The sequence below is a fragment of the Mustela lutreola genome, chromosome 14 (assembly GCF_030435805.1).
Source record: "Mustela lutreola isolate mMusLut2 chromosome 14, mMusLut2.pri, whole genome shotgun sequence".
NCBI lineage: Eukaryota > Metazoa > Chordata > Mammalia > Carnivora > Mustelidae > Mustela > Mustela lutreola.
Window position 1 is genome coordinate 66,833,278 of NC_081303.1, and position 21,202 is coordinate 66,854,479.

The 21,202-nt window shown below is 41.4% G+C and overlaps 1 protein-coding gene across 1 annotated transcript in view; it reads left to right on the top strand.

The window, feature by feature from the left end:
- The window catches only part of TMCO1 (transmembrane and coiled-coil domains 1), a 43,307-nt gene extending 27,879 nt beyond the window's left edge, over nucleotides 1-15,428 (top strand). The window contains exon 7 of the mRNA XM_059145317.1: nucleotides 14,843-15,428. Within this exon, the coding sequence (XP_059001300.1) occupies nucleotides 14,843-14,941 (99 nt within the window). The 3' untranslated portion in view covers nucleotides 14,942-15,428. The remainder of the gene's footprint in view (nucleotides 1-14,842) is intronic.
- The last annotated feature ends 5,774 nt before the right edge of the window (nucleotides 15,429-21,202 follow it).

Here is a 21,202-nt window from a genome sequence, read left to right on the forward strand (position 1 = left end):
TTGAGTCAGGAAGGATGCATACTCAGAATTTTTACTTCTCCTTATCCCATTCCATGCACTGATACTAATAAGAGAAAAATATGGAAGAGCTATAGGAGTGTGTAGCTAATATAAAAGTATTGTATTTGAAAGATTTCTCTTGGTGTGCAGTTCTCTTCCCCAAGATCAGTGGTGAGCCTAACTGGTTGCCGCATCCAGAGTGTCAGTACTCATCTTGGGCGGTTAATTTTGTTACCCCAATTTTATTTTATTTTTTAAGATTTTATGTATTTGACAGAGATCACAAGTAGGCAGAGAGGCAGGCAGAGAGAGGGAGGGAAGCAGGCTCCCTGCTGAGCAGAGTCTGATGTGGGGCTCGATCCCAGGACCCTGGGATCATGACCTGAGCCAAAGGCAGAGGCTTTAATCCACTGAGCCACCCAGGTGCCCCTGTTACCCCAATTTTAAACAAGGTATTTTAACATATTAAAAGTCTTAGAAAAATCACCAAAGTCACCTACTTTTATCATTTTTATTTTACCAGTTGCATATTCTTTCTGTACCTGTCCGTCACTAATTGTTAGCATGCGTATTAGAGGATTGTGAACTTCTATCCAGTCTGACATACCTTAGCATTTGAAATGTTACTATGAAAATTATGCTTCTCTCTTTGAATTAAAATGCTTGTTAATTGGCTATTTCCATGGGCTTTTTTGTTTTGTTTTGTTTACTTTTTAAGGTCTTAGTTTACGTGGTAATTGTGAAGGTGCCTGTAAAATGAGCAGCCAAAAAATAGGAGGCTTGCAGAAATTAAAATTATAGACGTACTTTGATTTCCCCAGTGAAGCCATTCTTAGGCAAAAAAGTAGGCCACTTGGTTTCACATATATACTTGGCATAAAGTAGTTTTAAAGGAACATAATGAATTGGAGGTTTTTGTTTGCTTGTTTGGGGATGTAAAGAAGAGTGAGTGATGGGGAAACCAATAGAGAATGACTCAGGTTTCCATAATGATAGGTCATATTCCTCATCATGTTATTGGAGGTTTTATCTGGTTTTGTCTACTTGTTATTTTTATCTGTATTTTCTCCTTTCCTCTCCAGCTCTTTCAAGGTAATGATTTCTTAATTGTCTACGTATACCTTAAAGTACCTTTGCTACACCAAAATATAAATTTATAAACTTGGCAAACTGGGGTTATACCGTTTTTTATTCCCAAGAGCAAGATATGAAAATGCATGTTTCTTCCAACCTTACCACAGAAATTTCTTTTGAGTTTTTACCCAGCTGATAGATAAGAATCGCTATCTCATTGTGGCTTTAATTTGCATTTTGGATTGAGTATCTCTGTCTCAGAGCTGTTCATAAACTCTTTTCTTTCTTTGGTGGCAAGAGACTGTGTATGCCTTTTGCCTATTTCTCTATTGGGTTTTTGGTCTTTTTTGAATTTCAAGCTCTAGGTGGGAGATTAGCTTTCTCCGGGGGCTGTAAGTTGCATATAATTTTCCAGTTTGTCATTTGTGTTTCATTTGTACTTAACGGTGGTTTTTGCCACACAAAATTTTATTTGCTGGATTTTTTTTTTCAGTCAGATTTGTCTTTTATGGCTTTTGGAATTTATTTATTTAAGATTTTAATTTATTTATTTGACAGAGAGAAACTGAGCAAGAGAGGGAACACAAGGGCAAGCAGGAAAGGGAGAAGCAGGCTTCCTGCCGAGCAGGGAGCCCAGTGTGGGGCTCCATCCCAGGACTCTGGGATCATGACCTGAGCCGAAGGGAGACACTTAACAGCTGAGCCACCCAAGTGCCCCTGGAATTTAAATTATGGTTAGAAAGTTCTTCTGTACTTCAAAGTTACAAGAAATTCATCCATGTTTTCTATTAGTACTTTTTCTGTTTCATTCTTTGCCTTTAAATAATGAGCCAATCCGTTTGGAGTTCGTACTGGTATACCGTATTCCTTCTGTGGTCTCTTCTACTTTGTCAACTTTATGTGATTTTTAGGAAGGAAAACATAAAAACAGGGATTCATTTGAGATCACAGTTTGCTTGCTTCTTTTTTTCGAAGATGAAGAAGCCAGAGGGTCGAAAGAATGCAGTGAGGTGAATGGCTGGTCTTGAATCTGGTGTGCTTGTGACTGCGGCACGTCCCTGCCCGCAGCCGGGCAGTCTGTGTCTGGAGTGCCTTTCTCAATTCACCTTTGAAACGGGAAGGGCTGTTCAGTCCCAGTGACAAGTGTTTGAGGGAGGCACTCCTCCTTAATTCATAGCTTCTGTAGGTAAGAGATCATTCGAAATGTGCTGCTGTCATAGGGTGGGCTGAGCAGTGTGACCTGAACCCTTAGAGCGAAAGAACGTGGAGGAGTAGCCAGACATCTAGGTGTCATGCCTGCGGGTGTCCAGGGGTTAGGCTTGCCAGCCTGACTGCCTGTGGCGGCCGGATTCTGCAGAATTCTCCACCTAGTCCTCTCTGACGTCCAGACGCTACTTTCACGTTTCCTGTTTTCGGTCATTGCAGAGCTGTTAATCTTTCTCATTTGTTGTGTTAAAATAGACATAAAATTCACTATTTAACCATTTTCAGTAGGCCAGTTCTATGACCCGAGGTAGATTTACATTGCTGTGCAGCCATCCCCGCCGCCCGCCTTTAAAGGTTCTCATCTTCCTACACTGAAAATCCTATAGCGACTCTCCATGACCCTACCCCTCAGTTCCTGGCAGCCACCGTTCCGCTTTCTGTCTCTGCGCACTTGACCCCTCGTACTTGTGGATTTGATTTCACAGAAGTAGAATCATATACTATGTGTCCTTCTGTGACTAGCACGTTTTCAGGGTTCATCCACGTTGTAGCATGTGTCAGAATTTCCTCCCTTTTCTGAGGCCAAATAAGATCTCATTGCGTATATATCCCATCTTGTGTGTCCACGTATCTGTCGGTGGACGCTGGGTCGCTTCCACCTTTCGCCCGTCGTGAGCGGGGCTGCTGTGAACACGGTGTACCAGTGTCTGTCTGAGTTCCTGCTTACGCTTCCGGATACGGACCCAGAAGTGGAATTGCTGGGTCATGCTGCGATTTTATGTTGAATTTTTTGAGGATTTGCCAGCTGATGTTCACAGCTACTGCATCGTTTACCCAGCACTGTCATCCTAAGCCTTCAATTCTCCACCAGCTTGAGACCATGTATTAAAGGGTAATTTTTCAGGGGCACCTGGGTGGCTCAGTGGGGTAAGCCACTGCCTTTGGCTCGGGTCATGATCTCAGGGTCCTGAGATCGAGTTCCGCATCGGGCTCTCTGCTCGGCAGGGAGCCTGCTTCCCTCTCTCTCTCTCTCTGGCTGCCTCTCTGTCTACTTGTGATTTCTCTCTGTCAAGTTAATAGGTGAAATCTTTTATAAATAAATAAATAGTAATTTTTCATGTTTTCCTTTCAGTCAGTAAAACCATAATTTCATTCGCTCAGTGAGTAAAACCATAATTTCATTGGCTCAGGGTTAATTTTTATGCTAAACATGTAAAAACCATGAGTATTTTATGCAAGCTACCTCCAGCTTTGGGGATGGCCTTGCCTGTTTTAACAAGGAACTCTTCTGATAGTAGTAAATTTGAGAGTATAAGTCCAGGAGAGTGAGAAACATTTGTTATTAGTGCCTTGAAAGTGTTAACAGTTTAATTGCTGAAGTAATTACTTTGACCACTGGGTTTCCTGAATTTATGTTTTTAAAGTTTTTTATTTGTGAAAGATTATGACTATATTTACATATGTCAGTTAATAACATCTCTACAGGGTTAACGAGAATCCACTTCCTTTACTAAATGTGAGTGATGCTATAATTAAACCAACCAGCTCTATTTCCTTCGTGACAATAGTGCTCCCTTTATTATGATGGGGGCATAATATTAGGTTGATTTAAGGGCATCTCTCTGCTTCAGTCATCTTACCCTATCCTTAAGAGATCATTATCACATTAGTAATAATTCCTTGATAGATTTTTGTTCATTTATTCACTCAACAAAATTGAGCACAGATATATCGTATCAGGCTCTGTGCGGGTGCTTAGTATACAGTTTTAAACAAAATTGACATAATTATGGGCCTTGCCCTCGTGAAACTTTTGTTTCTTTTGAAATTAAAAGGTTAATTTTTCTGCCTATAGCTTCACCTACAAAATTGTATCAAATATGAGGGTATACAAATCCAATTAAAATTACTTTTAATCATTCAGAGTAGAAGCAGAGGAAACAAAGATTGAACTTTGGATCTAAACTAACGATTTTTATGACATGTTACTAGTTCACATAGGTATATATGAATCTGGTTTTCATCTAGTACATATTTTTTCCCATGCTAGGATTTTATTAAATAATTCATTATTGCCTTAAGAGGTTTCAAGGGAAAGCAAAAGTAATGCTATGCTGTTGATGAAATAGATTTTAAGACACTTCAGAAACTTCAAAGTGATGGGGAGAGAGGAGGAATGCATTGGAAGGTTGAGGAGATACAGTGTTTGGAGGTAAAACATCAGTGTTTGAATCTTGTTGCCACTTTATTGGCTGAGTGTCCTTGGGAATGTCAACCTCTTGGAGTCTCTGTGAGTCTGTTTTCACAAAGGTAAAATGAGGTTGGTGGTAACTTTACCATGTTACGATAATCAGAAGACAATGATACAGAATGTTAGCAGTTCTTAGGGTCACATTTTTTTGATGGATCAATTAGTGCCCCCTCCTTTGGGGTATTTTAAAAATTTAATATTTATTCCCCAGCCCAAGATAGGATAAAGTTGCTTTTTTTTTTTTTTTTTTTAAGATTTTATTTATTTATTTGACAGACAGAGCTCACAAGTAGGCAGAGAGGCAGGCAGAGAGAGAGAGAGGTGGAAGAAGGCTCCCTACTGAGCAGAGAGCCCGATCCAGGGCTCGATTGGACGCTGAGATCATGACCTGAGCAGAAGGCAGAGGCTTTAACCCACTGAGTCACCCAGGAGCCCCAAAGTTGCTTTTTATAGCTTGAATCAGAGTGATATGTCACTAACTGAAAATAAATCTAATTGCCTTTTCTCATTTTATCTTTTTCCTTTTTTAAAATTTCTTAATGCTTAGTGATTAAATGATTAGCTGCCTTGACCTTCACACCGCAACTGTTTCTTTTGTGTGAATTTGCAGCAGCGGAAATGGTAGGTCTGCCAGCTTCCAGCTGGGGAGCTAAGTCAGTCCCCGCTAGTGACGGAATTCAAGAATAGAAGGAAATTTCCTTAATTCCCCAAATTAAAGTACCTGCTTTTTAAATTTTCTTCTTCTTATGAGCTAGCAATAGATTGTGTAAATGGCGATCTCCTCTATAAAAAGTACTCTAATCTCAGGAAAAACCCAAGCAAACTTACCTGGTAAACAGCTAAGGGGAAACTGGCCTTGTCTAATGAATTTATACGACTGTAAAACTTATGAATGGAATTCTCTGTCTTTGAGAGCAGGATTAGTGGTTCTGAAGAAAAATGGAAGAAAGAGTTTTATTTTCTTTCTTTTGTCACCCGTATCTTAACATGCAACTTTATGTATGTTATGACTATATCTGCAAAAGTATTAGTGAGAATTCGTCATTGTCTCTTTCAACAGGTATATGCGCTCAGGAGAGTGATAAAAATAAGTAGATTTTATTTTTTTCACTCTTGGGTTTCTTAGGGCAAAGAATTTTGATACGCCCTGTGTGTGTATAAAAGCAGGTCTCATTATGTCACGTCAGTATATCTTAAAGCCATCAAAATGAGAAGACCCAAGTGCCTGCCGGCTCCTGTTCCTCATCATTAACATATGCCACTTTATTCAAGACTCAGAGCTCAGTTCATTAATGTCAGTACAGCTCATCCACAAGCAGAGTGTTTTCATTTTCAGTACTTAGTCTCAAGTCAGTCAGAGAGTGTGGGCGGTTCAGAAAAATGAGAGCTCACCTAGTAAGTGAGAAGAACAGATGATTGGGTATTACCTTAACCTGATCTCTTTGTGAACTGTTTGAGAGCATGAGTTCAAGGCTTTATTTAATATATTGCCTGTCATTGCTGAAGATTGATTCAGTCTTTATAGAGTGCCACAAGTTCTTCTTTGATGCTGAAGATAGAGGGTAAAAAGCAATGGTTTCTACCTTTGTAAAACTCACAATCTGTGTGGAAAGACAGACCCATATGTAATAGGAGAGTATGATTGATGCCTTTTGGGGAGTGTGTGTGTGTGTTCAAAATGGCATTAGAGGGGGAAAAAAAGCATGCTTTGGAAGCAAAATGGCTAAGGGATGAAGCTAAGGTTCTCTGCAAAGGGGCCATTTGAGTTAACAGGATGAGGAGGGCTTTTCCAATCTTATCAGAGCATCTTTTTTTTTTTCAAGATTTTATGTATTTATTTGATAGAGCACAAGTAGGCAGAGTGGCAGACAGAGGGACAGGCAGAGGGAGAGGAGAAGCAGGCTCCCCGCCGAGCGGGGAGCCCGATGTAGGGCTCAATCCCAGGACCCTGAGATCCTGACCTGAGCTGAAGACAGACCGACTGAGCCCCCCAGGCGCTCTTTATCGGAGCATTCTTGGCATTGGCAATGGTGTGAGTAAAAGCAGGGAGGCCTGAGAGTGTGTAGTGGATAGTAGACTCCGGAGTGTAGAATGCTTGGCGGAGGGTGACAGGAGCTGAGTGCGCCGCTGCTTAGTGTCAGCCCCTCCCTGGGCAGCGTCGGGTGATGCCTTTGTCTCTTTGTCTCTCTCTTTCTCTCTCTCTCATAGTGTAAGTCTGCTGGTGCCAAGTACTCTTGATCTTCATTTATCTAACATATTTTTATCTTTATTCCTAAAGGATATTTTCACTGGTCATGGAATTCTGGGTTAACTGGGTTTTTCTCATTTGTCTGTTTTAATCCTTTCAGCATTTTAAAATGCCTTTCCACTTCGTTCTGGCCTCCACTGTTTCTGATGAGAAGTCCTTTGTATCTCTATATCCCTGTAGATGATGTGTCACTTTTCTCTGGCAGCTTTTAGATTTTTTTTCTTTTAAGTTTGGTTTTCAGCAGTTTGCCTGGATGTGCCTAGCGTATTAATTTTTTTTTTTCTTAATGCTGCTAGAGGGTTTTTTTTCCTGCCCGACCATTCCTTCTTTCTACCTTTCTGATTCCAGTTTCTTACATGTTTGTCTTTTCAGTATTGTCTAAGAGGACCCTGCAGCTCTGTTCAATTATTAAAAATCTTTTTCTCTCTGCTCTTTAGATAGGATAATTTCTGGTTAATCTGTGTTTAGTTTACTGACTTCTCTGTCATCCCTCATCTGAGTTAACCTTAAGCGTACACAACGATTTTTAAATTGTGATATATTATTTTTTAGTTTCAGAATTTCTGTTTGACTCTTTTTTTGCTATCTTTTTGCCTTGCTGAGATTTCCTATTTCTTAATTTATTGTGAACATACTTTAAGCCCTTAAGCATAAAGCATATTTAGCTGCTTTTTTTTAAAAAAAGATTTTATTTATTTATTAGAGAGAGGCAGCACTCAAGCAGGGGTGGGGAGGGGCAGAAGGAGAGGGAGAGAGAGAATCTCAAGCAGATTCTGCACTGAGTGCAGAGCCTGATGTGGGGCTTCATCACATGACCCTGAGATCATGACCTGAAAGAAACCAAGAGTCAGATGCCTAACCAGATGTTTGAGCCACCCAGATGCCTCTGTTTAGCTGCTTTAAAATACAGATCTTATCTACTGATTCCAACATTTGGATAATCTAAAGATTGGACTCTGTTGCCAGCTTTCTTAAGTATGGGTCAGGTTTCTTGTTGGTGTATCTAATTCTTGTGGATTGTATCTTGGACTTTGTTTCGACAGGTGGTAGATACTCTGGATTCTGTTATACTTTGGAAGAATGTTCAGTTTTTTAGTTAAGCGGACAGTTACCTTGGCACTCAAAACTTCAGACTCTGTCTCCTTTGTGGTAGGCAGTACCCGAACCTCAGTTATTTTAGTCTCTGTTGGGGTGCTTGAAGGCTGGCTCACGCTTGCATAGTTTAAGAGATTTGGGCAGAGTTTAAATGTAGTTTTGAACTTCTCCTCTGTTAACTGTTTGTCTAGGATTTTCTCACTCAGTTTTAAGCTGCTGTAGTCACCCAAATCCCGCTCTTTGGTTCTTCAAACCAGGGAGACTTAAGTTTTGTTCTGAGTCTTAGATACCCCATTCTGTACCAGCCACCTCCTACTGTTCATTATAGGATTAAAAATACATACATATATATGTACGTACATACATGTGTAACATACAAACATACATCTTGTCTTCTTGCACTGAACTAAAACTCAGAACCGTCTCCTTGACTGATCCTCAGATAAAGGGCTAACCAGGCTCTCAGGGGATTTTCATTGGAAAGACAGTTAGGTAAGAGACGGGGATTTGGACTGTTTCTTGATCACCTGACATCCCCCAACCCCCTCAAAAAAAAGACCTTTATTATAAGCAAGGCCTTTAGACACCCTAGGACGGAAAATGTTCATCAGCATTACAAAGGAAGTGGTATTACTCTAGTGCAAATTTGATGTTCTCCTGTTCCTTTCAGAATTTTGATTTCCACTTTGCAAGATAGATGTTGAAATCTGCAGTATAATTTGTTACAAGATAGTCACGTTCTAGAATGCTAGAGCCACAGGGACTTTGGCTCCTTGAAAGTGCTTGATGGGAAGCTTGAAGGGCCCAGCAAGAGACTTCAGGTCCCTAATGGTATTTTATCTGTTTTCTGTAGTGGGTTTTTTTCATGAGATTTTTGTTTAAAGAAAGGATTCTGTGGCCTAAAGGGTTGAAAGTGATTGATCTAGTCATCCCCCTTCTTCCCAGGGGGTTGGGCAATGGAGATACACTAAGGGGAGAAGACTGCCTTATTGCTTTTTTGCCTGGTTTGCCAGTGCTGGGACTAAGTCTTCTGATTGCCAGCCCAGCAGTGTTTCAGGTACCCCTGGGTACTGTCATTGGTTCCAGTAAATATTTCATCTCTACATCATTCTCCAAAACAGCTAGTTTAGATAGAATGTGAAAACCCTGGGGTTGTTGGGTGGGGCCATCTGAGGTGATCGGATTTCTGAACAGCTTTGTGGATGTAGTAAAGATGATGTTATGGGAACTTGATGAGAAATTGTAATCAATTGGAAGTGAAGGCTGGTTGCTTGTGCCAGAAAAACTAACAAAGAATAAACTGAGGATTGCCATGGCTGTTATTTTAGCTAAATGACTAAGGAATAACATTTAGCAGAATGTGTTTATGGCTAGTGACCTGGGTCTTCCCAAAATATCCCGTGAGCAACCAACAACTTCCTTTTCTTGATCACCGGTTCTCATCCTTTGCAAAGAGGAAGGAACGCAAATCCTGTAGTGGTATTTTTCTGGGTTTCCTGCCAATAGAAGTCATGATTATGGGAAAATGTTTTTCCTTTGTTTTTCCCTTCTGACATAAAACTCCTCAGTTGTTACCCTATTTATTACACAGGACTGGGCAGAAATTCAAAATTATTGTTTTATATTTTTCTGTAGCCTTACCAAATCTAACTCTATTTTGCATGTATGTTAAGTATTCTTCCATATCATCTTTATAATATATTAAACTTTTCTGTCTTTTAGTAAAATACGTATTTCTAAGCTAAGTCTTACTAAGAAGCCCTGAAAAATTGGAGGAGAATTAAGAGATTATGGGAATGCAGTCAGGTCAAGTTAAATAGATAATGTTGTTGAAAGACATAACAGATAATATCTACAACAGTATCTGCTACAGTGTCATGCTCAGTTAGAATTTATTGAATTGCTGTCTGACAGTTTACTCTTTTCCTCATCTGCATGTAAGGATAACAAGCCTGCCTCAGTTGTTATGAGGATTAAATGAGAACATGCATGTGAAGTACTTAGAACAATGTCTAGCACTTTGAGAAAGCACCCATAGAAATATTCACCTTTATTTTATTTTTTAAAAATTTTATTATTTATTTGAGAGAGAGTGCACACACACAAGCAGGAGGAGAGGGAGAAGCAGGCTCCCTGCTCACAGGGATCCTGATGTGGGCCTCAATCCCAGGACCCTGGGATTGTGACCTGAGCTGAAGGCAGACGCTTAATGGAATGAGCCATTCCATTCCCTCGCCTTCATTTTATTTTATTTTATTTTACTTTTAAAGACTTTATTTATTTATTTGACAGAGAGAGATCACAAGTAGGCAGAGAGGCAGGCAGAGAGAGAGGAAGAGAAGCAGGCTCCCTGCTGAGCAGAGAGCCCGATGTGGGACTCGATCCCAGGACCCCGAGATCATGACCTGAGCCGAAGGCAGCGGCTTAACCCACTGAGCCACCCAGGCACCCTTGCCTTCATTTTAAATTATCCTGTTTAGGGGCGTCTGGGTGACTCAGTTGGTTAAGCATCTGCTCAGGTTATGATTCCACAGTCGTGGGAGCTCCAAGTTGGACTCCGCGCTGAATGGGGAGTCTCCGTCTTCTCCTGCTACCCGCCCTGCTCGTGCTTGCTCGCTTGCTCTCTCTTAAATAAATAAAATATTTTTTAAAGATTAAAAAAAATTATCCCACTTAGCAATGTTTCAAAGTTGGAGGCAAGGAATGAGAAAAGGCTATATGAACTGCTATTTTTTATATATCTTTACAGTTTTTATATGCATTTTGTGTAGACTATTTTTTAGAGCAGTTTTAGGTTCCCCACAAAATGGAGCGGAAGGTACGGACCTGTCCCATCTTGTCACTGCCCCGGCATGTGTGTAGTCTCCCCTTCACCCACGATGTCCCCCAGCGCCGGGGTGCTGCATGTGTTCTAGACCTCAAGCTTACTGCAATGCTTCATTGTCAACCAGAGTCCCCAATTTACATTAGGGTTCACTCTGGGTGCTGGACATTCTGTGGGTTTGATTTATATGCATTTACTTTTTTAAAGACTTTGTTTATGTATTTGAGAGACAGAGAGCACGGCGGGGTGCGGGGCAGAGGGAGGAGCAGGCTTCCACTGACCAGGGAGCCCAACCTGGGGGCTCAGTCCCAGGACCCTGGGATCATGACCTGAGCTAAAGGCAGATGCTTCACCGACTGAGCCACTCAGGCGCCCCTGCGTTAATTACTTAACAATATAACATATTCTTGTGCTTATATATAGTCTTTACAACAGTGTTTTTATAGGCCAGGCATGCTACAAGATTATTTTTTATTACTAAGATAACCATCTCTTAAAGAGTGGTTTAACAGAGGAAAATTATACTTTGAGTTGTATGTCCGTTCACATCCTGACTGTTAACCTGTCTGTCTCAACTTTCTCATCTCCAAAGTGAGGATAACTGAGGCCTGGCATCCAGTCCTTAGAACTATTTGGAAACTTTAAGGGGCATGGAATGTTGGATGGTATTAGTATTGTGGAGAGAATAGTGATCTCTTTTTTCTTTTACCCATCTTTTTTGCATCTTGAGAGCATCAGTTCTCTCCTACACCAAGAAGACTTCACAGACAGGGAAGCAGAGCAAATTTTATCTAAGAAAAACCATCAAAAGACCTGGGTTCATATGTGAAACTATAGGAATTTAAACATTGTTTAGAATTTCACAAGGATAAGATTGCATGCGGTGAATAGAAAGCATTTACATTAAAATATAGATGCTTGATGGGACGCCTGGGTGGCTCAGTTGGTTGGGCGGTTGCTTTCGGCTCAGGTCATGATCCCAGCGTCCTGGGATCGAGTCCCGCATCGGGCTCCTTGCTCAGCGGGGAGCTTGCTTCTCCCTCTGCCTCTGCCTGCTATTCTGTCTGCCTGTGCTCGCTCTCTCTCCCTCTCTCTCTCTCTGACAAATAAATAAAATCTTTAAATATATATATATATAGAGAGAGAGATGCTTGAGTAATGAACATTGACAGACTTAGTGTTCCCAAGGGAAGCCTGTGCTAAGAGCCGAAGGAGAACGAAATACGGAGCTGCCTGGATCGCCAGGAGCCACAGCCTGGCCACGGAAGTGCGTCCGTTTAACATTTTTGTTGTTCGAGCTCTTCCCATCTGCAGCAGTGGACTTGGGTCCGGTAGTCATTTAGATGTTTTTATTTCATAAATGAGACTGTCAGCAGACTACCCTCCAATGTATTTCCTATTTTCCTTTGAGCTGTGGTCTTTAAATTATAGTAAACATGTAATTTAAAGGGCACCAGAGGTTTCATCCTAGTTTTTATCTCTAAAATGGTAAGGACTCACTTAATTGGCCCCTGTCTCTACGGAATAACTGATCAAGGATGTCTAGTATGTTTTGTCTAGACTGTATTATTGTTTGTTAACTAGACAGATGTGTTTATCAGCAGCTGATTCTGTAATGTCTTATTTTTTCCAATTTTATCTTTAAAGTAATTTCCTGTAATGCCTTGCTTAATGCTGCATATATTGTAGGTGGTCAGTAAACACTTACTGATTAAATAAAAGAAATTGGAAATTAGTGACATTATATCATTTGTTCTTATTGTTTTGTGCACCTTTTTAGAAGTAGGGATGAAGGAGTTATTTTTATTACAAAAGTAGTACATTCTCCAGCTTTGCTAAGGAGAAGCAGCCTGATCTAATGATTTTTTTTTTCCTTAGCTTCTTCCCAGATTTCTTTTTAAAGTAAACCACAAGGGGTTTGGGGGATGGGGTAGCTGGGTGATGGACATTGTGGAGTATGTGTTACAATGAGCACTGGGTGTTATAGCAGACTGTTGAATCACAGACTTGTGCCCCTGAAACAAATAATACATTATATGTTAATTATAAAAAAAGCAAAGCACAAGCTTCAGTATTTTGAGTGTGTGGACTGATGCGTAAACGAATGAATGAAGTATTTTTTGATAAATATAATTTGAATGAGTTCTTAAAGTTGTGTCTGCGTATTTCCATATTCTGTCGTATTCTGACGGCGTGCTGTGTCAGAAATGGGAACACTCAAGTCTGTAGCACTCCTCATTTCTGAGGATGAAGGATTGGGGGATTGTATGCACTTCCGAAAGGGCTGGATGTGGGTATTGTCATGGCGCATTACGTGCCGCGGGTGCTTGGTACTCGGTGACTATGGCGTGCATCTGCGCGCGCCCACCTGCCCCCCGTGGGGATGCAGTGTGTTCTGAAGACCAGAGCTTCAGCTCCTGCTGTGTGAGAGAATCCATCCAATCCTGAAGCCAGACACATGGGTTTTAATTCTAACTTTGCTCTTCATTTAAACTTTGTAATTTTGGACAAACCATCACACTCTTCCAAGTTCTCCTTGGAATTCCTCAAAACAAAATGAAAGAATCAAGCAAGAGGAAGTAGATGATCTTTAAGGTTTTTCCCACTAATGAATGCTGTACAAAATCTTAACACTTGGGGCACCTGGGTGGCTCAGTGGATTAGGCCTCTGCTTTGGCTTGGGTCATGATCCCAGGGTCCTGGGATCGAGCCCCATGTTGGGCTCTCTGCTCGGCAGGGAGCCTGCTTCTCCTCTCTCTGTCTGTCTGCTTCTCTGCCAACGTGTGATCTCTTTCACACCCCCTCTCTCTGTCAAACAAATAAATAAATAAAATCTTTTAAAAAACAAAAAATCTTAACACCTGACCTTTAACTGAAGCTCTCCACATTCACAGACCCTCTCACTTCCTGCTTTAAAAAGGCATAGCATTTAGTGCCCGCATCACAGTCTCCACTCGTGGTTTGCTCTCCAGTACGCCCACACCTGTCTGTTCCTACCAGGTGAATGAGTCATTGCTTTTCAAGAGCCTCGTTTATCCTAAAACTGTTTATGCTGGTTTTATATGTTGTTGTATTTATGTCATTTGATTTAATGTTACAGTAAGTAATAAAATAAAAATAATAAAATAAAAATATAAAGTGATTTTTATGAGAACTACTTTAATGAAGTGAATTTTAAAAAAACCTGCTGAATTGGATATAATGAGACAAGTGAAAAGATGAGGGGAGATGCTAGAAATCTAGGAGGATTCTGGACTCAGATTGCTGTGTAGGAACCTAAGCCCTTAGCACTCAGAAAAAACTGAAAGTGAGCATTTCAGTTTCAGCTTTAGGTGGTGCCGTAATGACCAAATCCAGCTGATGACCCGTACTGAAAGAAAAGGACTTGCTGTAAGAAACAGCTAATGAATATACTTTATATGGTTCATGTTGAAATAAAAGATTACCTCTTTTAATGATTCTCCACTTGAAAAAATCAGTGTCTTTGGTTGTGGACCAAGGTCCCATTAGGTGAGAGGGCTCCTACTGCCCTGTGATCTCCATCATGTTGTAGGTCTTTTTAAAAAGTGACACCATAGGGGCGCCTGGGTGGCTCAGTGGGTTAAGCCGCTGCCTTCGGCTCAGGTCATGATCTCAGGGTCCTGGGATCGAGTCCCGCATCAGGCTCTCTGCTCAGCAGGGAGCCTGCTTCCTCCTCTCTCTCTCTCTCTCTCTCTCTGCCTGCCTCTCTGCCTACTTGTGTTCTCTCTCTGTCAAATAAATAAATAAAATCTTAAAAAAAAAAAAAAGTGACACCATAGTGGGAAGCTTGGGTGGCTCATTTGGTTAAGCGTTTGCCTTCCGCTCAGGTCATGATCCCAGGGTCTTGGGATCGAGTTCCGCATCGGGCTCTCTGCTCAGCAGGGAGCCCGCATCGCCCTCTGCCTGCTGCTCCCTGTGGTTGTGCACCTTCTCTCTCCATCCAACAAATAAAGAAGTCTTTTTTAAAAAACTGTTAAAAAATACCATGGTAGTAGTAATTGTCCTTTTTTAGGTCATAGTGGTGCTTTTAATTTATATGCCTTCTGTTCATATGGGATCTATGTGAAACAGTCTTCTCTCTGTCTCATATTAAAACCCAGTTTTAATTCTGTTTTCTTCACAGAACATCCAGAAGATTCTTGGCCTTGCCCCTTCACGAGCTGCCACCAAGCAGGCAGGTGGATTTCTTGGTCCACCCCCTCCTTCTGGGAAGTTCTCTTGAAATCAAGAACCCTGTAATTCCTGTCATTCTTTTTAAACATTCAGATTAGACTGGCAACTATTTTGTAGCAAGAGCCGTAGACAGCCTTAGCACTTGGGCCACTTTCTAGTTCTGAGTTATTTCTAGACTTTTTGGATATGATTCAAATGAGAATGGCACCCAGCAAGCATGATAGTACTTTCTGTCACAGATTAACTTTTAGAAAAATAAGTTTGTTGGTTAGATAAGTTCAGGCAATGTTTATGTAATGAGAAACAAATAGCATCTTTCTCTGTTTGGCTTACATGAATATTTTCTGTGGGACCGACTCTCAAGTCTGTGCTGTGTGCTATGTACCATGGAAGTTGGCCCTCCATGAGCATTTAGAGATCTGGAAGAAAAACTTAGTTTGTGGTATCTTAATTGGAACTATTTGTTGTACATCGTTTCCAAGTTTCCAAATACAGTACTCAAGATCAATAAAGAGGCCAAAATTTTAGCTATTTCATCTGCAAGGTGAGATCTGTTCTGTACCACATTCCTAGATACGTGTTTTTAGTAATCTGAACATAAACGTTGGCCAGGAAGGGCTAAACTAAAAGTTTTAAATGTACTATTTTATCATACTTGTCTTATAAGCTCAAAATATAGAGTTGTCCTATTATAGGAAGTGGGAAGCACTAGAGGAAAGAAAAGTAACTCATGGGAGTATAAAAATGAGGGTCCTCGGCGTCCGTTTATACCCTCGTGTGGCCTGCGGGTTTCTGGGCAAGGCATTCTTCGTCCCCCTGGAGGCGAGGGTGTGGCCGGAGGTAGACCATCTTGCAGGGCTTCCTTTTGGTCCCAGTGGCCATGCTCCTGCCATGGTCCTTTGTAAAGGATGAGAGGATGCTTCTATCATGATCTTCCCCTGCCTAATCCCTGAAATTGGAAATCTCGTGTGGAGCGATAACTCTAGAACAAACACATTCATTGATCATAGTCTGCTTAGATGCACGTATTCCACCATGAGAGAAGACATGTTATTTGTGAAGTATCAACTGGTAAGCTGCTAGCAAACCAGTCGATGGCATAAAATCCAGAAGACCGTGGGATAATACCTTCAAAGCTGACGAAGATAATTATCAGCCTAGAATTTTATGTATGGCTAAGCCATAACATTGGGGGCAAAACTGGGAGGCAGTATTTTCAGAGCTACAAAATCAAAGATAATTGAATTATTAAAGGATGTATTTCTGGGGCACCTGGCTTGCTCAGTCAGTAGAGCATGCAGCTCTTGATCTTGAGGTCATGAGTTCAAGCCCCATGTTGGGCATAGAGCTCATACTGAAAAAAGAAATACATATGTGTGTATGTATTTCTTCCAGGAGGACAGAAAAGACTACCAGGAGGAAGGTGTGGGACGTAAGAAACATGGCCAACATAGAAATTAATAAAATATATGGGTAAATTTAAGTGTTTTATGGATTATCTAGCTAAGAGTTATTTCAAGAAAACCCCATAAGGTTCTTACTCCCATCTGACAGATGAAGAAACTGAGGTAAGAGAGGTTAAGTAACTTGTTCACCATCACTTAGCTAGTGAGGGGCAGAGTCAGGATTTGGAGCAAAGCCATCTAAAGTTACTTGTCCTGGGCGCTCCAGTGCCTCTCCATAGGCAGACGGTGATTTCCCTTTCCTCGGCTCTTCTCTCTTCGGCTAGAGAGTACAGGAGCCCTGAAGGTGGGGGGCGGGGGTTAGTTGTTCTTGTACCCTTAAAGCCGTCACATCAGTGGGAACACAGCAAAGGCTCGACAAAAGCAGATGAAATGGAACAGAAATCTTCATTTCTAGGTCAGTTTGGTCAGAAAGGATGTGTGATAACGGATGGCGGTTTCTAATGGTGTTTTCCCCACATCACTGACTGTGCCAGGCAGAATGATGGTCATGGTAACAATGATGACAAAAATGATGGAATCTCTGTAAAGCATAAAAAGGGAAGGAACCACACTGAAAATTCTGCCATTGCCTTTGTAAAGTGAGACTGTCTGGTCCATCCTACCACTTACCTCCTTAGGTTTTGATTAGAGGGCTTTCTAATTGAATTTCTTATGGACCAGGTTTTCATAAAGCGTATTTCCATAGACGGAGAGTAAAAAGGAAGGAGAGTAACCTCTCTTCACCCTATTTCTAAAAGAACACAAATAGATGTATTACAAAGGAATAAAGCTACCAGATCATAAGAATGTAAATCAAAGGATATGTTAAGGGCTATGAAACCTCATAATTAGTTTTTTTAATTACTTGCCCTGAAAACTTTTCAAGACTAGTCATTTGGATGACTAGATCCAGACCATCACGGAATCATTGGAGGTGACCTTTCAGGCCAGAAGAGCCTCTGAACGTCTCTCAGAAGGTATGAAATGGCTACTGGGCCAATGCAGAGGATAATTGTCCCTTTCCTAGTTTAAGGAAAACAAAATCAAGCATTTTCAATGCCATGTATTAGCCTATTCAGATTGCATTCGTAATACGCTAAAGCAGAAAACTTTCCCAAAAAATGCGGGTAAGCATGGATTTATGCACAGACCGCATTCCAAAATCCAAGTCAGTTTGGAAATTGGAAAGCAAATGGCTGCAAGTACCCATACGCCTGAGCAGACTGGGGTCCCTCGTCTCCCACGTTAAGTCATCCTCGGGGGGTCCGGAACTTAAGCGACACCAGCAGGTTGGCGAGCATACAGAATTCCTCTACATCCAAATCAAAATCATTTTGCCACATACTATTATGTAGTAGGTTTTTTTCCCAGTATACTTTCTTTTTTTGCATTAATTCTGCTTAAGTTACAGTCTCCTAATTTACTTTTGCCCTTGAGGTTTTAAACTTTTTAGAATGGAAAAAAATCTCAAAAAGTCTTAAAAAGTACAAAGAACAATGAGATACCCATTAATCAACAATTATTAACTCATGACCAATCTCATGTCTGCCCCTGCCTGCTTCCTATAGTATTTTGAAGCAAATCCTAGGCATCGCATCTTTTATGCATAAATATTACAGTGGTTTTAAATATGTGTGTGTGTAATCTAACCTTACTTATATACCTAAAAAATGGATAATTGTCTAAAGATGTCAAAATTCGTTGCAATCTTTTTTGAGTGAAGACCCAAATAAGATAACTATATTACAATAGGCCGATAAGCATCATAAATGTCTTCAGTCCTCTGTACCAGTTTTCAAACTAGAGCGTGTCAGAATCCGCTACAGAGTTTCTGATTCTAAGTCTGGGGTAGAGCTTAGTAAAGCTTAGTAATTTGCACTTCCGAGGAGTGCAAGGTGATGCTAATGCTGTTGGGTACGGAGCCGCTCACATTTTAGCTCCCCACTGTCACTTCTGAGGAGTGCAAGGTGATGCTAACGCTGTCGGTTCGGAGCCCGCTCACATTTTAGCTCCCCACTGACTCTCCTTTTCCCCCTTGCAATTTATTTATTGAGCTGTTTACCCTGTAGAGTTTCCGTCAGTTTGGGTTTTGCCGATCGTATCCTGTTTATTCTTGCCTGCACTCGTCGATGGAGAGAGAACGCCGTGTGTGGACGTCACTGGGCCTCCGGTCCTTGTCACTGTCCCCTGAGTTCCCCTGCAGCAGCCTCCCAGGCTGTCTCCCTTACTCTGGCCCGTCGCCCGTCCTGTCATGAAAATTCTTTCTCAGCTGTCCGTCCAGCTCTGTTGCTTCGCCAAGGAAAGTGATCCAGTGGCTCCCAGGAGCGTCTGAGTAAGCTGTTTGGCACCGGTCCGGATCTCTAGTCCATCCCGGTCCGGATCTCTAGTCCATTCCAGTCTGGATCTCTGGTTCCTGCTCTCACCCCGATAAACCTAGGCTCCAGTCAAGCAGAATTTATCTTGAGAATATATTTTCACAGTCTTTTTGGACATCATTACCCTTGTTTTCTCTGCCTAGAATGTTCTCCTAGTCCCTTCTAGACTCTGCTCAAGCATCCTCTCATAAGTTTGCTTTGACTGTTAGATGGCCGGTTCTTTCCCCTCTCTGTATCTCTGTGTTTTTCATATATGAATCACTTATTAAAAATGGGCAAGTGTCTTAACTTTCTAAGCCTCAACTGCCTCATCTGGAAAATGGGGCTACTATACTCTAGTCAAGCTCCCTTATCCAACCTCCTCTTAATGCAAGTCTTCCCCGCATCCTCTCTGTTCTGCGAATGCTGGCTGGTGCACACAGCACATCAGATGCTCTTAGCCATGCTTATGCACTTGAGCCCCCACCTGGGAACTGTGGAATGTTATTTGTTTTGTTAATTTTAGTCACACAAATTGATGAGATCTGCAAGTTCATAAAACAGGAATGCAAAAAGAATTGCATCTATGAAAATGGTTTGGAATGACTCAATAAAAGCAAGTTGCTAAACATAATTGCTCTGACTTATTTGTGGGTGAAATAACAGAGACTGAAAAAGTAATAACAATTTAGGAAGATTCCGCCCTTCTATCATTTCTTAGGGTTTCAGTTCATATCCCACATTAAGGAAACCAAAACTGGACATCAGAGGCACTACGTTTGGTTTAAAAACATTTTATCTTTGGAAAGCATCCACCATAAAACGTTGGATTTTTGTCATTTCAAGTTTTGTTTGAATTCTCAAGATTTTTAAAAACCCTGAGTTGCCAATGTTTGGTTCTTTTGTATTACTGCTAAAAAGTATGCATGGAAAACAAAATAAAGATAATTTTTTTTTTCAAAATAAAGATAATTCTTTGGAGTAAATGAGCCAGTCATGCATGATCAAAACAAAACCAAAACCCCACAAAAAAAACCCAAACTAAACTAGTGGGACTCCAAACAATAGGCCCATACTCAAGGAGAAGGCCTTGGCCCTACATCAAAAGTGATAGGGTATATATTTGTATGTTTTAAGTTACGTGTCTAAAGTATATGAAAGATTTTTGTGCATGTGATTCTACTCTGTAATTGACCTTTTAGGTCAGAGCAGCTCAGCAGCACCCGGTCACATGCAGGGATTCACAACGCAGAGAATCCTCTAGAAGGATGAGCAGCACTCATGATTGTAATGCATATCGCGATGGAAGTAGCTGCACAGAGAGAAAGGAACCATTGATTGTCTCTGTCGAGGATTTTGGGTACTGGTCAGCAAAAATTAGCAAAAACCCTTGCCTTCAAGGAGCATAGAGTATAGATGGGGCAGCATTTGAGGAAATGAACAGAGTTTGAGTAGAGCGGAACCCTGTGCTCTAGGAGCAGAGAGGAGGATGTCTAACGGATCCAAGAATGGCTTCCTGGGGGTCCAAGCATGGAATTCTGAAGTTGGCAGAGAAAAAGCTGCAAGAAAAGCATTGGAGACAGCAAGAATAACATGGAATAATGTTCAAAAAAGGAAGCAGGCAGGAAACAGGAGGTCGTTGAGGATGACTGGATCATTAGGGAGAAATGACAAGCCATGTGGCCTCTCCATAATCAGGTAAGGGATACAAATTTGAAACGTCCAAGAAGCCCGTCTTCACAAGCAGAGAACCGGCATAATCAGATGCACATTTTAAGGTTACTCTGATGGCAGGGTGGACACAGATGAGAGAAGGCAAGCTTCGGGCCGGCTAGGAAGCCAACCATTCGTCACATACTTACTAAGCACTACTGTGTGCCCGGGATCCTGTGGTCACCAAAAATAGAGTTACAACGAGTTCCAGTCTGGTGAGGGAAGTGGATGTCAAATTGTCAGACAAGTGGACATACAGTCACAAAAATTAAGTATTTTAAAAATCCCCGCAAATCACTTGAGTATAACAGTGTGACTGGAGTATATGAGGGACTGTCTGGTGTTCCTTCTTCTGATCATGGTTTCCTCTAGGGAGCCGTGCCTCCCTACTCCATGTGGTATGCCGTGTCAGTCACACTGTCCTTACTGTCCCTTGAAGATGGGCACAGAACCAAGGCTAACCAGTTAGAGCACTCTACCCTCCTGGCCCCAGTGACCCGGCTCCAGACTGGACGTACGGGCCAAACGAAAGGAATTGAGAACTACTCTAATGTTTGATAGGCGGGTCGAAGAGAGGACCCTGGGGTGGGGGGCTCAGACGGTTAAACGTCTGCCTTTAGCTCAGGTCATGATCCTAGGGTCCTGGGTTCGAATCCTGTGTCAGGCTTCCTGCTCATTGGGGACCCTGCTTCTCCCTTTGGCTGCTGCCTCCCCTACTTGTGCTCTCTCTCTGCGACACATAAATAAAATCCTAACATCATCATCATCATCATCATCATCATAATAATAATAAATGTG